Source organism: Anneissia japonica, unplaced genomic scaffold, assembly GCF_011630105.1.
Source record: "Anneissia japonica isolate Jap-2015-1 unplaced genomic scaffold, ASM1163010v1 scaffold287834_len5846547_cov211, whole genome shotgun sequence".
In the NCBI taxonomy this organism is placed as follows: domain Eukaryota; kingdom Metazoa; phylum Echinodermata; class Crinoidea; order Comatulida; family Comatulidae; genus Anneissia; species Anneissia japonica.
This window is the reverse complement of record NW_022704992.1, coordinates 4337996-4351778: the sequence shown is the minus strand read 5'-3', so window position 1 is coordinate 4351778 and position 13783 is coordinate 4337996. Positions and strand designations below refer to the sequence as shown.

At 32.1% G+C, this 13783-nt stretch overlaps 1 protein-coding gene across 1 annotated transcript in view; it reads left to right on the top strand.

The window, feature by feature from the left end:
• The window catches only part of LOC117105017 (1-phosphatidylinositol 4,5-bisphosphate phosphodiesterase delta-4-like), a 17093-nt gene extending 4768 nt beyond the window's left edge, over positions 1-12325 (top strand). Inside the window, exons 3-20 of the mRNA XM_033246002.1 lie at positions 1277-1505; positions 2901-3027; positions 3686-3813; positions 4315-4381; positions 4652-4745; positions 5102-5222; positions 5492-5574; positions 5785-5905; positions 6347-6432; positions 6559-6641; positions 6976-7098; positions 7412-7505; positions 8064-8243; positions 8349-8456; positions 8842-8903; positions 9636-9762; positions 10414-10563; positions 11231-12325. Coding sequence (XP_033101893.1) covers positions 1277-1505; positions 2901-3027; positions 3686-3813; positions 4315-4381; positions 4652-4745; positions 5102-5222; positions 5492-5574; positions 5785-5905; positions 6347-6432; positions 6559-6641; positions 6976-7098; positions 7412-7505; positions 8064-8243; positions 8349-8456; positions 8842-8903; positions 9636-9762; positions 10414-10563; positions 11231-11319 — 2072 coding nt within the window. The 3' untranslated portion in view covers positions 11320-12325. The remainder of the gene's footprint in view (positions 1-1276; positions 1506-2900; positions 3028-3685; positions 3814-4314; positions 4382-4651; positions 4746-5101; positions 5223-5491; positions 5575-5784; positions 5906-6346; positions 6433-6558; positions 6642-6975; positions 7099-7411; positions 7506-8063; positions 8244-8348; positions 8457-8841; positions 8904-9635; positions 9763-10413; positions 10564-11230) is intronic.
• Positions 12326-13783: the final 1458 nt, after the last annotated feature.

Sequence of the window (13783 nt, the reverse complement as noted above, 5' to 3'; positions counted from 1 at the left end):
AACATAATATAAAAATTAAAGATGCTGTATAGGTAAAATATATATCAATAAAAGCAGGTGAATACGGTTTGCCTCAAAATGTATTTAAAACAACAATTTCTTAATATTAAAATATTTTTAAATTATTGTGTATCATTCCTGCTTCATTTTAGATAGTGTATATTTGTAAGTGCAAATTTATTTCCCCATATTTATATTTCAGGATATACAGTAGTTAATGTAAGGATATAAACATTGCTATTTTTTATGGGTTGGCATGCATGGATAATGTGGTTGTTTGTGTATACCACTCATTGAATTCTAAATCTCCAGGGGCTTCTAAATAAACAAAATGGCAATAAAAGAATAAGTAAATTAAAAAATCTGTAAAATACCCCAAAACAGCCCAGATACAAATGGCTAGAAAGAACCACAAAAAAGTTCACTTTAAAAATATACTGATCCACCATTCTTAACTCATGCATAGAGCTCAAGTTATGCTAGGAACTGTGAGTATTTGTGATGTGATAATAAAGGTTGAAATATTTTGAATTTTGTTTGTGTGTATGGGTGGGTCGAGGATTATGGGTAATGGCCACTTTGAAAACTGTTTTGTTTTGTTTGTACAGCAACTCTTTTTAAAAGTGCATTCGAAAGCAAAGTACAAATGTTGACAATAAAAGTAGCAAAGCTTGCTTGCTAAGCTCACCTACACTGTACTTTATCCACCGGTCAATATTTTATATCCTGTAAAACTCCAAAGGTTTTCACAACTAAAAACATCTCCACTCCCTAAGTCTTTTTAAGAAATGTGGGTGAAATAGATTTAAAATATAATAGAAAACAAAATAATTTTCTACATCCTGTTATTCTGTTTTCACTGTATTCAAAGATATTATTACAGTTCACACATACTTAGGTCCTGTTCATTGGGTTGATGGTTATCACTGGACCATGGGTGTATTTTCTTTAATGCTAATACTGCTATGATCAATTAGGATTAAATGGTTGAAAGTACGCAGTTATAAAATAAGTGACAATTGGATTTGAAGAAATTTAAACACCTTTGTAGAAAGGGAATGAAGTTCAAGTTTAATTTATGGTTTGATTGATTTGCTGGTTGATCTATAAATTCCATGGATGAAATACATTAAATAATAATAATAATACAAGTAAATAATTATATAAATATATGTATAAAACATATTAATATTTCAGGATATATGTTTTTATGTACCCAGAAATATACATCAAATGAATCATTATTCTTACTTATGTTATTATTTGTTGCTTACAGTTACATTAGATAACATCAGAGAATTACAAGCAGGTAATATATCAAAAGCTGCTCGTTCTAAGAAGAATAGAGTCTCTCTAGACAGATGCTTTTCTATAGTCTTTAATAACACTTCCAAAACATTGGACTTAGCTGCTCTTAGTGCGGAAGATGCTAAATCATGGATTGACGGACTGCGCTTAGCTAAGAAACAAAGCATTGAACTTGATGTTCCAGATCTGCAGGACCGGTATCCTTGAAATTAATAGTATACAGTATATAAATATTTAATGAATTTATGTGTATCATTAATAATTTAGTTAATAATATTAATAGTAATGATAAGGCTGTGTCAATTTCATGTATTGACCACGCATATGGAAACGTTTTTGCCACTTTTTATCATTTGCTAGTTCAGCTATAATGAAAGCAACGAAACGAAGTCAAATCAACCCTGCTGTACACGTAGTTAGGATCCATCAATTAAAAACCTTAGGTTTGTTTCATTTTCATTATGGGGTTAAAATACTAACAAAATTCAACTCGCTCAGTAAATAGTTAGTTGTTTTTGTTAAAACTTTTATTTTACCACATATTTAATAATACATTTAGTAAAATGTAAAGTGAACAAATGTTGAGATCTCTCTTCCCCTAGTCCACGCTTTCGTGTTGGCGGGATTGGCTTAGACCTAGGCTACACCCATACAGAAATTTGCAAATGGTCCAGACTATAAACTGCATTTTTTGCAGAAATATATCATAGTTGTTGCAAGTATCTTGTCTTAAGATATTTGTTTTTTTAATAAAGGTAAATAAAGGTTATAAAAGAACCAAAAATCCAACTGTAACTTAATTCGGCCAAATTACATAAAGAAAGAAGTCATACACTGCGAACACAAGTCAAGAAAACAGAAGTATGACATCCATAACAGTGAATGGGACTATCATGCTTGAGAGATTTTTTGAGCCCATTAGAGCCAATCGTGGATTGGATAGTTTTTACATTTTCTGTTTCCGATAAAACTATCCAACCAATCATTAAGTTTCATATCAGCTTCAAGATTATTATATTCCCTCCACGAATCCACTTGAGCCAACTCAAACAAAGAAATAGTCTGTGAGTGAGGGAGTAAGAAACGAGCTTAGAACAGCAAAAAACCTCAAATTTCTTGAAATTCTCGGCATGAGGAGCTGTTATAAATCGGTGCTTTCCGACAAAACTGTAGAGATTTTTTTCATTTCTTCTTTACGAATTGGTAGATTAATATTTTTACAACATAATCCACTTGGGCCATTACAAGAAAATCATAGATTTTGTACCTAAAATGTACTTTTGTGAACTTGAAATCCAGTTTTCTCCAATGGTTAAGGTGACCTTGGAGAGCAAAATGATACAACGTTTCCATATAGGTCATCCATTCAGACTTTACAAAAGTCGTTTTAGATTGGATTCAAGGAAGTACTCTTTTTCATGTCTGGTGGTAGGCATGTGGATCAATTTGCCCAAATCAGTTAATTATCTAGGCTAGCTATTAACTTACTATATTAGCAAACATTAGCAAAATATTAGTGAAATTAACAACACTTTGTGGCATGTATAGAAAGATTTGTTTCATTATTATTGGCCTTAAATGTATTGATTTAGATGGCTGAGGCGTTGCTTTGATGAGGCCCACTCCTCAAAGGATCATTATAACTTTGAAGAATGTAAAGCTCTCTTGGAAACTGTTGGAGTTTCGACCGATACATTCTTCTTGGAGAAAATTCTTAAGGTCAGCCATCACTTATAAATATGATACCGTAGTTCCTTGAGTGCAAGTCCACCTCAGGTATAAGATCGGCCTCTAAATTCATGCCAAATTTTCCGTTAAATAACAGCCTATAGTAAATAACAAATATTATTGATAAATAATGATGATGAATATAATTTCAGTAATAATAGTAATATGAAAAAAAAAAATTTTCTTCATTGTTCATTTAATAATGTTTTAAATGACATTTTTTAGAATTTTTCCCAGATTTCTGTATCATAAAAAGGCTTAAAATAATATTTGAGGCTGTCTACCCACAATGATGTGACCATTAATTCAAATCACACACTACATTTAGATGTTGATGCAACACCGGTGTACTGAATCTATTGATAATAACATTCATAATCATCAAGTTGTGTCAATGGACCATTTAGTCTATCTTACCTGAAGACAAAAAATGTTAAGTCTTCAATCCAATTCAATGTTTTATTGTTATAGTAACAGGACAATATTCGATAGAATGTCATATTGCATCAGTCAGTGTCATTCACAATAAAACAATGGGCCTTTATAAAATGACAGATGATGTCACAAATGACAGATGATGTCACAAATCACAATGTACATTTTTTGTGTATCACATGATGAGCAAGTTGAATTTTAAAACTCTTTGCAGACTGTGGTTCAGCGGAATCAAGGACCATTGTATGAAAACACTACAACGCTTACTTTAAACGCTGCAGAATTTGTACAACTTTACAGAACAGTTACAAGTAGAGACGATCTTCTCAATTTATTTGTCAAGTAAATGCTTTTTGAATAATTTTGAAAATTATAACTTCAGAATATGATGTATACATACCTGTAATCTTAGTGTACCTTTCGGCCAAGATGGTGCTAACAACAGTAAGGAATGTTTTGTCGCTAAACTCCACTGAGGTCCTGGATACCTGTACATAATACTTTTATATTTTCGACATTTCTAAGATTGGATGTAATTTCACGTATAGTACGTAGCACCTTGCTCGATACTTTGCTTCTGTACTTTCCGTACTGCCCCATGACGCTGCAAGTAATATAAAAGGAGGCATTCAAATTTATTAAAATAACAATGTGGTTATTACCTTGAAATTAAGTTTTGGTCTACTGGTGGATGACTAACATCTACCTTCACCAAAAGTATTTTCAAGCATGGAGTTATAATTATTTTGAACTTTATGTTATTTTATAAAAAATGCCTCCTTTTTTTATTACTATGGGGCAGTACAGTATTTTCATCAAATAAAGATTTATATGTTTATTCAGATATGCTGGAGGGAATGACTTCTGGATGGCTTATGAGTTCCTACAGTTTATGCACGAGGAACAAAAGGTATGGAAGATTTGAATCCCATTTGAAGAGGAATAGCTATTGGAATCCAAATTAAATTGAATATTCCATTTAAATCTTCTGGAAAAGGACATCCATTAGAAATCAGGAGGATGGGGGATCATTTCTAGTGCAGTTCCATTCCATATTTTTTTTTTTTTTCATTTCATTCACGTAAACTTTACTTTCACAAAAAAAAAAATTGATGGTAGTATACAATTCATTACTTAATAATGTATATATTTTAATAATTAATTTCATATTTCATTTCAGAGATTTGAATTGAAGGAAGAATGGTGCGATGTAGTGATAAGCAAATATGAGCCAATTTCAGAATGCAGGAAACGGCGTGTTTTATCATATGACGGTAAATTGGATTTATATTTTAAAGACTTTTTTTGTTGTTGTAGCAAATTATTGTTAAATACTAAAATAGCGTGACATCCAAACTATGTTAATTTAACACTACATACTAATACTTATCTATTTCACCTTGAAAGTTTTGTAACAATGGTTAGTTGTGATCTTTAAAGCCATACAATTAACATAGAGAAGAGTTGGTTTTCAGTGGTTAAATGCTCTTGTACCATGCCAAGGTTTAATCTTTTGTTGATGTTTTGCTCACTATAGATTTTAACCTTAGTGCTAACTATTTGCATTTTTAACATAGAACATTTTATGTGTGATTATGAATTTTTACTTTGGTTTGTTTTGTTTTTGTAGGTTTTTTTAATTTCATGCATGGTGCCAATGGGCAGCTTATCAACCCTTATCATCGTTACAAGGTCAACCAAGACATGACCTTACCCCTGAATCATTACTTCATTGCAGCTTCGCATAATACGTAAGAAAAATGGCCAATAAATCAATCAATCAATCAATCAAACAATTCAATTAAACAATCAAGGCCACTAAATCTATAAGTTAAACATATAATAAAATAGGACTACTGTACTCTCTTCCATTCTAGGTTGTCATAGTCACAAAAATTTATTATAAATATTGTACTACTCATTTAAAACTGATCTGAATTTGGAGTATAAAGAGTATAGTAAATCAATATTTTAAATAATATATTTATTTATTTAGTTGCTGACACTTTTGTTTTTGTAGATACTTGACACAAGACCAGTTTTCTCAACCTTGCACTAGTGGCTATGTAGATGCTTTACGCAAAGGTAGCAGATTTGTTGAAGGTATCTAGTCCTATTCTAACATTGAATTTTGTTGTCTTAATTACGGTAATGTCATGATGTGCACTGAAATAGACTGAATGAGCCAAGATTTTGAAAGTAGGAAACACAGACGACGAAGACAGGCACATGGTTTGCATGTCTGCACCTTCCCACATTTCAAACATACAGTGATCAACCTAACGATTTTTTAAATTATTGATTGTATTTCAGTTGATGTATGGAATGGAGATGATGGTGAGCCAGTAGTTTACAATGGCTATACCTCCACAAAGCCGATCCTGTTCACAGACGTCATTAGGACAATCAATAAACATGCATTTGTCATGTCTGAGTAAGTGTTTACACAATCAATTGATTTGTTGTTTTGAATCCCGGATTTTGGGTGTGTTTTTGGTCCACTAGCTTTATGAATTTAAAAGTAATTTTTCAGAATGGTGTTCCAAAATGGATTTCTGAGAACCGCCTGAATTATTACCCCTTTATCAGCAAAAAATTGTTTAAATGGAAATTGTAATTTATGACGTATATAATATGATTTACGCATATAGATAGAATTTTTTTCTCAACTCCATAATGCACTGTCCGTATCATAGTTTTATTTGAAAAAATATCTGATTAGTGTCCATGTGGATATAATGATGTCGTATCAGATTATATAGACATGATGATGTCATGTCACACCCAGATATGAGCAAATCACAGATATTTGTCACAAAAAACATAATAGATTAAAGCATTATTTCACTAAACAATTCTGTTTGCAATTGAATAGGTACCCGCTGATAGTGTCAATAGAAAATCATTGTAATATTCGACAACAGAAGATTATATTGGAGCATTTGAATTCAATATTAAAAGGTAATCACACATCTTTTTCACTAATCATTCATTACTTTTATTGTTAATATTTTTGCTAATTTATTTTATTATTAATAATTTTTTATCACATCAATAATAGATTGATGATTATATATATCGTTTCAGACAAACTGTACAAGATTCCATTGCATAGAAACCAAAGATCACTGCCATCTCCTAATGACCTCAAAGGCAAGGTAATAGTGAAGGTAAGATGAGAGGATTTGCATCACCCTCTAACAACCCAGCTGATATTATCCATAACATTATATATATACCTCTCTCATTACCTCATCCACAACCACTTCTATATAAACCCCTTGTTCTCAATCCCTCTTTCAATAGCTTTCGTCCCTATTGGTATATTTGATAGATATGTCAAATGTGATACAAGCATTTCCTTCCATAAGCACATTTTCTTTGCAGGTGGAAATAATATTTGATTTGTAGGGGCTGCTGTTAAGCCAGAAATAAACAAGTTTAATTTATAGTAGAGGGGGCACTGTATAGCCAGACATAAATGAATGAATTTTGATTTATTAGGGAAGGAGGTTACAAGAATTCATGGAGGAAGGAGAGGTGAGCGACGATGATGAAGCAGCTGATATGGAGAATGTCAAAGTGCCAGAAATCAAGAAGAATCTTGAGAAACAAAATGAGATCAGGGTAAAAAATGTTAAATTTAACTTGTAATACAGTATATGGATCTTATACTGCACTAATAACTGTAATGCATATATAAAATCCTCAATTTTATGACACTTTATGTCTCTAGGATTTATATTCTGACAATCAAATTTTAACCTGGTTTTGAGGGGTTGGTTCTAAATTAGTTATATATAAGTTTAATTTAATTTATGTTATGGTTTAATAAGTTGTATCTCACAGGGCCTAAGCACCCCTTGCAAAACTGATTTGCCAACCACTCCAACCGTTTACCATTTATATTTATAATGATGTTTTATTAATTTTCTCGCAGGGGGAGAAAGTTAAGTTATCATTGGAACTCTCAGATGTGGCTGTGTTGTGTCAAAGTGTAACATTCAGGTCATTAGAGCACAGTAAGAAGGAAGGTAAAGCTTGATTAATTTGTCAACAATCCTCACCCTCATTTTTGTCAGGCCTGCATCTATTTCTAGGGGCCACTATCCCGATTTTCCCCTCTGAGCACCCGTTCGTCTGTGGCAGGGCAAATGTGTATCCCGTTTCTTTTGTTGGAGCCACCTAGGTAGAGGTTCGGGAATGCGACAGAGTTGCGATGGACTGATGATCCTATAAGATCTTGCACTTGTTTTGTCTGTTCTCCTCTGTAGTTAAGGTGATAATAAATGTACTGTACATTTAAGTATTATTTAAACAAAAAAACAATTAAAATAGAATGAAATAACCTTTGTAAATAAAATTAATTAAATGCAGAAAAGGCTGTTGCTCTTTTCAAGTGGAAATGGTGCTGCGAGCAGCTCTCTTGGAGATGCCATTATTATTATTATGTGTATAATTCCACAACTACAGTAGGTATCCATTACTACATGGAAAGATCAGCTCAAAAACAATATGATTAGTATTGGATTCGAACCCATCACCAATGGAAGCCAAGCCTAAACTCTGTACCACATGCTTACTTTTTTTAGGGAAATTTTGTGAGGTTGCTTCAATTCCTGAGAAGAAAGCTGCAGAACTAGGCTCCACTGCAGGACAACAATTTGTTGACCACAACAAACAATTCCTTACAAGGATCTATCCAGGGGGCTGGAGAACAGACTCGTCAAACCCAGATCCAACGTTATTTTGGAATTTAGGTTGTTCTATTGGTAAGTAATAATTAGAATTTATATATATATTTTTGTAACTGTATGGGAACTATTGTTCTATTCCATGTTATCAATATTGACAATTTAAAATTTCTCATATTTCAGTTAGCATCAATTACCAGTCACCAGGCGAATTTCGAGAGGTCAACAATGCTAAATTTCTGCAAAATGGACAGTGTGGCTATATTCTGAAACCTCTATTTCTTAGGAAAGGTAATGCATTATATAACCAACATACAATAAAGTTAAGATGAAAGTTATGCAATTAAACAGAAAAATGAGAAGAAAAGTTTGACAATTTTTTCCCAAATAAATGGCTTTGCTCTTCAACCATACTAGAATTGCAACATTAAAAGTATATGAATAAATTATGTAATTATAATAGTTAAAGGCATATTGTTAAAAGACAGAACAAGTCAGTAAATGCAATTGATATATATAGATATATAACAGCATGGAACATTTTACTATAAACTCAGCTAGAGCTATGCCACAATCCCTGGAGACTTTTTAGGTGATTCAGCTGCCAGCAGCAATTGCAAGCATATTAATTTAATAATATAAATATGAATTTATATTTTGTTATTGTTTTTTAAAGGAAATATGAAATTCAATCCTGATGCACCAGGCACACAGCATGCTTGCAATTGTACAATCAAGGTAGGGTAGACTTGTATACAGCAGCCTATGTATCGTAAATGCTTGAATAAGTGCCGCTCTTGAATAAACGCCGCTCTCCAATAAGCGCCGCAAAAAATTTTGATTGCTGCGGCGCTTAATTAAGAGTATAGTTATATTACGCTCTGCGTAGAAACACTTTGAAAAACAGGGTTTTAAATACAATGACATAGTGTTAAAATGAACAAATAATACAATAAAGACAAGCATTTCTTTATAAACGTTTATGATGATAAAACCTATGATAGACTACGTGAATACGTGAAATAGGTAACATGGGAACGGGCATGGAAAGCACCTCGCCAATTTGTTTTTATAAGCGTGCTCTCGGATAAGCGCTGCTCTCAAATAAGCGCCACTCTCAATTAAGCCCTGCAGTGAAGCTCCAAAAAATTAATTTTTCGAGCTTCCCGTAGGAAATATTAGTTATAAAATTTTGGGGTGGTGGGAAATAAGATGGTCAATTTCTCCTCACCTTTGGATATGGACACAATCATCTTTGACACTCATCAATCATACCTAGATAGTGAATCCTGCCTGGCTCGGAGTAAGTAGTAAAATAATGATGACCAAGGAGAAACAATTTGTTCTTGGTATAAAAAATGATCTTCAACTGAAATACTCAATTTTTCACACATACATTAATAAACAAACCCCACTGCCATTATGGGAATATTTTGTTACCATATTTATATTTAATCTTTATCATTTTAGATTATAAGTGGTCAATTTTTACCTGCTTTAAAAATAGACAACTTTGAACCAATTGTAAAAGTCACTTTATATGATGTCAACAAGCATTCCACAGACGAAACAAATGTAGGAAGCATGGAGACACAGGGTGAGTACACCAATATCCACTCTATCAAATTTGATGTGACAAATACATGTGAATTGCCCATATATGGGTATGGTATGATGTCTTCATGCCCATATATGGATGTGATATGACATCATCCTACCCGTGTTAAGGCAATTCACAAAAATATTTCACATGAAACATGATAATGTATATAAAGCATAAGGCCTACCTATGAATTGATACTCAACTTGTTTGTTTCCATCTTTAATTGTTTTAATTCTGTTTTTACATTCATTTGAATTTCCCTATCCTTTCTTTGAAGGTTTGGAATATTTTTATTCTGTATGCTTTTTCTAGAACTTTCCTATGCCGTCTTTAATTTCTCTAGAATGATTCAATTCTATTTTTAAGTTCGTTTACCTTTACCTACTTTGTAAGCTTCCCTATCCTATCTTTAGTTCTCTATAATTCCGCTACCCTCGCCTTTTAACATTTTTCTGTCCTGTCCTAAGTTTCCTAGAATTACCTCATCGTATCATTTAAGTTTTGTTTGAAATACTCATCCTGATCTTAAATTTTTCTGTTCACACATAGATTCAGGATTTTTAAAAAAACAGATAACTACCTATTCTAACGTTATTTCTTCACATTCCTACTCTAACACAGACATATTAATTTGTGTATTTGAAGGTGTGTTTGCCTACTGGCACCATGAGATCAACCTACAGCTGGTGCTTCCTGAGTTGTCCATTCTTCGCTTTACCTTGTACGATAACAAAATGACATCATCAAATGATTACATCGCCCAGTATGCACTGCCATTCAAAAGTCTACAACTTGGTAGGTATTATCATGTATATTCAAATTAATAAAATCAATAAACAATAATAATCATAAATTAGTTGATTCATGAAAATTAATGATTAATTATAAATAAGGGTTAATATATGATTATTAAAAATCGTGAATATTATCCAGAATAATTATGAATGATTGCCAAATTATTTACATACCAGGTACACATAATGTGTATACTCCTGGATGAAGGGAGGCAATTAGTATACACTTATGAATAGTCCATATTCATGAATATTTAAAAATAATCATAAATAATCATGAATAATAATAATTACCAATAAAAACTATTAGTATCTAACCAGCACATATGAGTAAAGAGAAAGGAAACATAAACAATTATCAATAGTAATAAAAAAAATTCCTTGATATTGAATATTCATAAATTGTACCTTAACTCACTCCTTCGTGTCATGTGTTCCACAAGACATTGTATCATGAATAATGAATCATCAAATTTTGTTATTCACACTTTACCAGCTACCATATATTCCTGGGACACAAAAATGAAATATTAAATAAATAAATCAGTAAACATTTTTACTGCTAAGTGATGAGAAGTAGATGACATAGTGTCTTGCACAAAGCTCTACCTCTGTGCCATATGCTTCCACAGATTCACCATTAACTGAAACTGTAATTACTTTTACAGGCTATCACCACATATCATTGTTATCACCGACTGAGGAAGATCTGAAACCAGCATCACTTTTTGTCCATGTAAAAATTTTAACACAATAGTTGGCAAAAAAAATGAGGATTAGGCATATGCTTCAAAATATGGGAAAGTATATTCAAATCCTGGAAAATTGGAAAAAAGACACTGAATGAAATGATGATGATTAGCAAAAACAAGATGCAGACTTTAACCAACATAACATTTGAAACTGAGAAATAACTAATTAGCCATTTTATGTATTTATCAATAGCATTTATTGTTAATAGAATTTGTATTATCATCTGTGTGGTTATACTGTTTGTATGTATGTAAGTATGCCTGTATGTAATTATGTATCATATTTACTTGTTGTTGCACAAGAGCACAGTTAAATTTTCTGTCGACAGGTACAGTAGCTCTTGTGTCAGTCCTGTATAAGTGAACACTACCAGCAAAGGGTTGGCCAGCCGAAAATGTTTTAATAATGGAGAACAAAATTAAACTTGTACTCAAATTTTAAGTCTGAGAGTGTCATTTCTATTCCAGCCATAGCCAAAAAATGTTGTACCATGGTGGGGCTGAGGTGGTCCAGACACTCTGTCTGTAAAAGTCCTCCGCTGTGCCCCTCATACAATAGTTAGAATTCCTAGAATCACCACTAAAGAGTAACATATTATTTTAAGTAGAATCATTTGACATTCTAGTATAACTTTGATGCATGCTATGAAAATAAAAATAAGCATCCAGTGACCATGTTTAAATATCACACATTCACAAATAATCATATATCAAAAATAAATATGGATGATCATCAATAGATATATAGAGAATTCATTTTATTTTAAAATATTAAATATATTATGCATCTAAAAAGTAAATAAATATATATATATATATAAAAATAATCATTTATTTAAACCAGGTGAAATGTGTTAATGTTACCGCTATTGTAATATATGTATATTATAATACTATATACTTATATGTAATAGCATAAACTATTGCAACAGGAATATATTTGTAACATGAGTTCTGGCTGGCATTCCCAAATGTTTTACATATTATGTAAATATATTATTTCTTTAGTAAGATTGTTGCGACTTGTGTTGTTATTAACAGTCCCCGTTTTGAAAAATAAAGACATGACATCACTAGATCAAATGTATTGCATAAGAATACAATAATAGAAGTCTATAAAATTTGAAAAATGGAGAGCAGGAATGTATGAGAAAAGAATGAACAGAGTGAACGATTGAATGAACTGCTTAAAGCCTAGTTGACATAAAATGTCATACATAGTCTCTATAGCAATTGTTACTGCGCGGTCCGAAGCAATTGGGAAGGCGGCCCCGATTCGATTGACCAGTCAGCGTCTGTGAAAGCTGCCGGCGACAGTGTGTAGCAATTTTATGGAAACCAACCTTAAGCAACTGAACTGATTTTTGTTCCACTCAGATCAATGAATAATTTCGGAAAAACGCTGAACGTTTTGCAAGGAATTATAATCCAGTGTAGCTTTCATGAAGCGTAAAGATATCTTCTCTTACTTCCTGTTAGTTCTTTTCTTAAAATGTGTTGTGTTTTTCATCAATATTTGGGTCCATTATTAAGGACTTCAGTTCGAAAAATCTACCTATTTGTTTATGCTGAATGTACGAGAAAGTATCTTTACGCTTCTGAATTATAATTACTTACACAATAAATAATTATAATTAAGTCACCTTTATAAAGCGCTGTACACCGGAAAACGGAGCAATATGGCCAGTAGTAACCAATTAAATAATATATATTGTCAGAGTATTGAATATTGCATAAATACACAATACATATATTCCTATATTACACTGGTTGTTTATTGTATTGAATAAACTGGTGTTGTAGACGGTTACCGTGCTGCTATTTACCCCAGGGAATATGGCGTTTCCAATGACTTTTAAATAAAAATCGGATATATGTAATTTTCTTCTCTAATATAAAATAGTCGAATCTATTGGAAACGTAAGTCTATTACTCAACAGATCTTTCGACAAGCCCTGTCCCTATATAGTGTGGCTAAATTAATTTTAAACTTGAGTTTGTGAGACATGCGAGTAATCCTTTCTATTGAGTAACGCGTCCTGATTGGTCAGTTGTCATTTGTACGCACTCGTCTAAAATTACTGACTTTCTCGTATTCAACTTATTTTACATACGGTTACTCAATTTATACTTTGTTTTCTTTAGTGTATTGTATTCTGTTCGAAGTATTATTTTTTTTGGACGCACCATTATCATGTGAAGTGTGCCACTGTTTCAAAAGTGTAGTTTCCCAATAAATTATTATTATTATTATTATTATTATTATTATTATTATTTCATTTCTGTGCTTTTGGAAATGAGATGTGAAATAAGTTAGTAGGCCTAATAAGTCTTTCGTTAGGAGGTCGGTTTTACCCACCAAAACTAGATCCAGATTCCTGGATCGTTCAGTAGACCTATATAAATGATCTATTACATACATGGGATGCTTTTCAAAATCAACGAAAATATTGTTAATTTGTCTTCGTG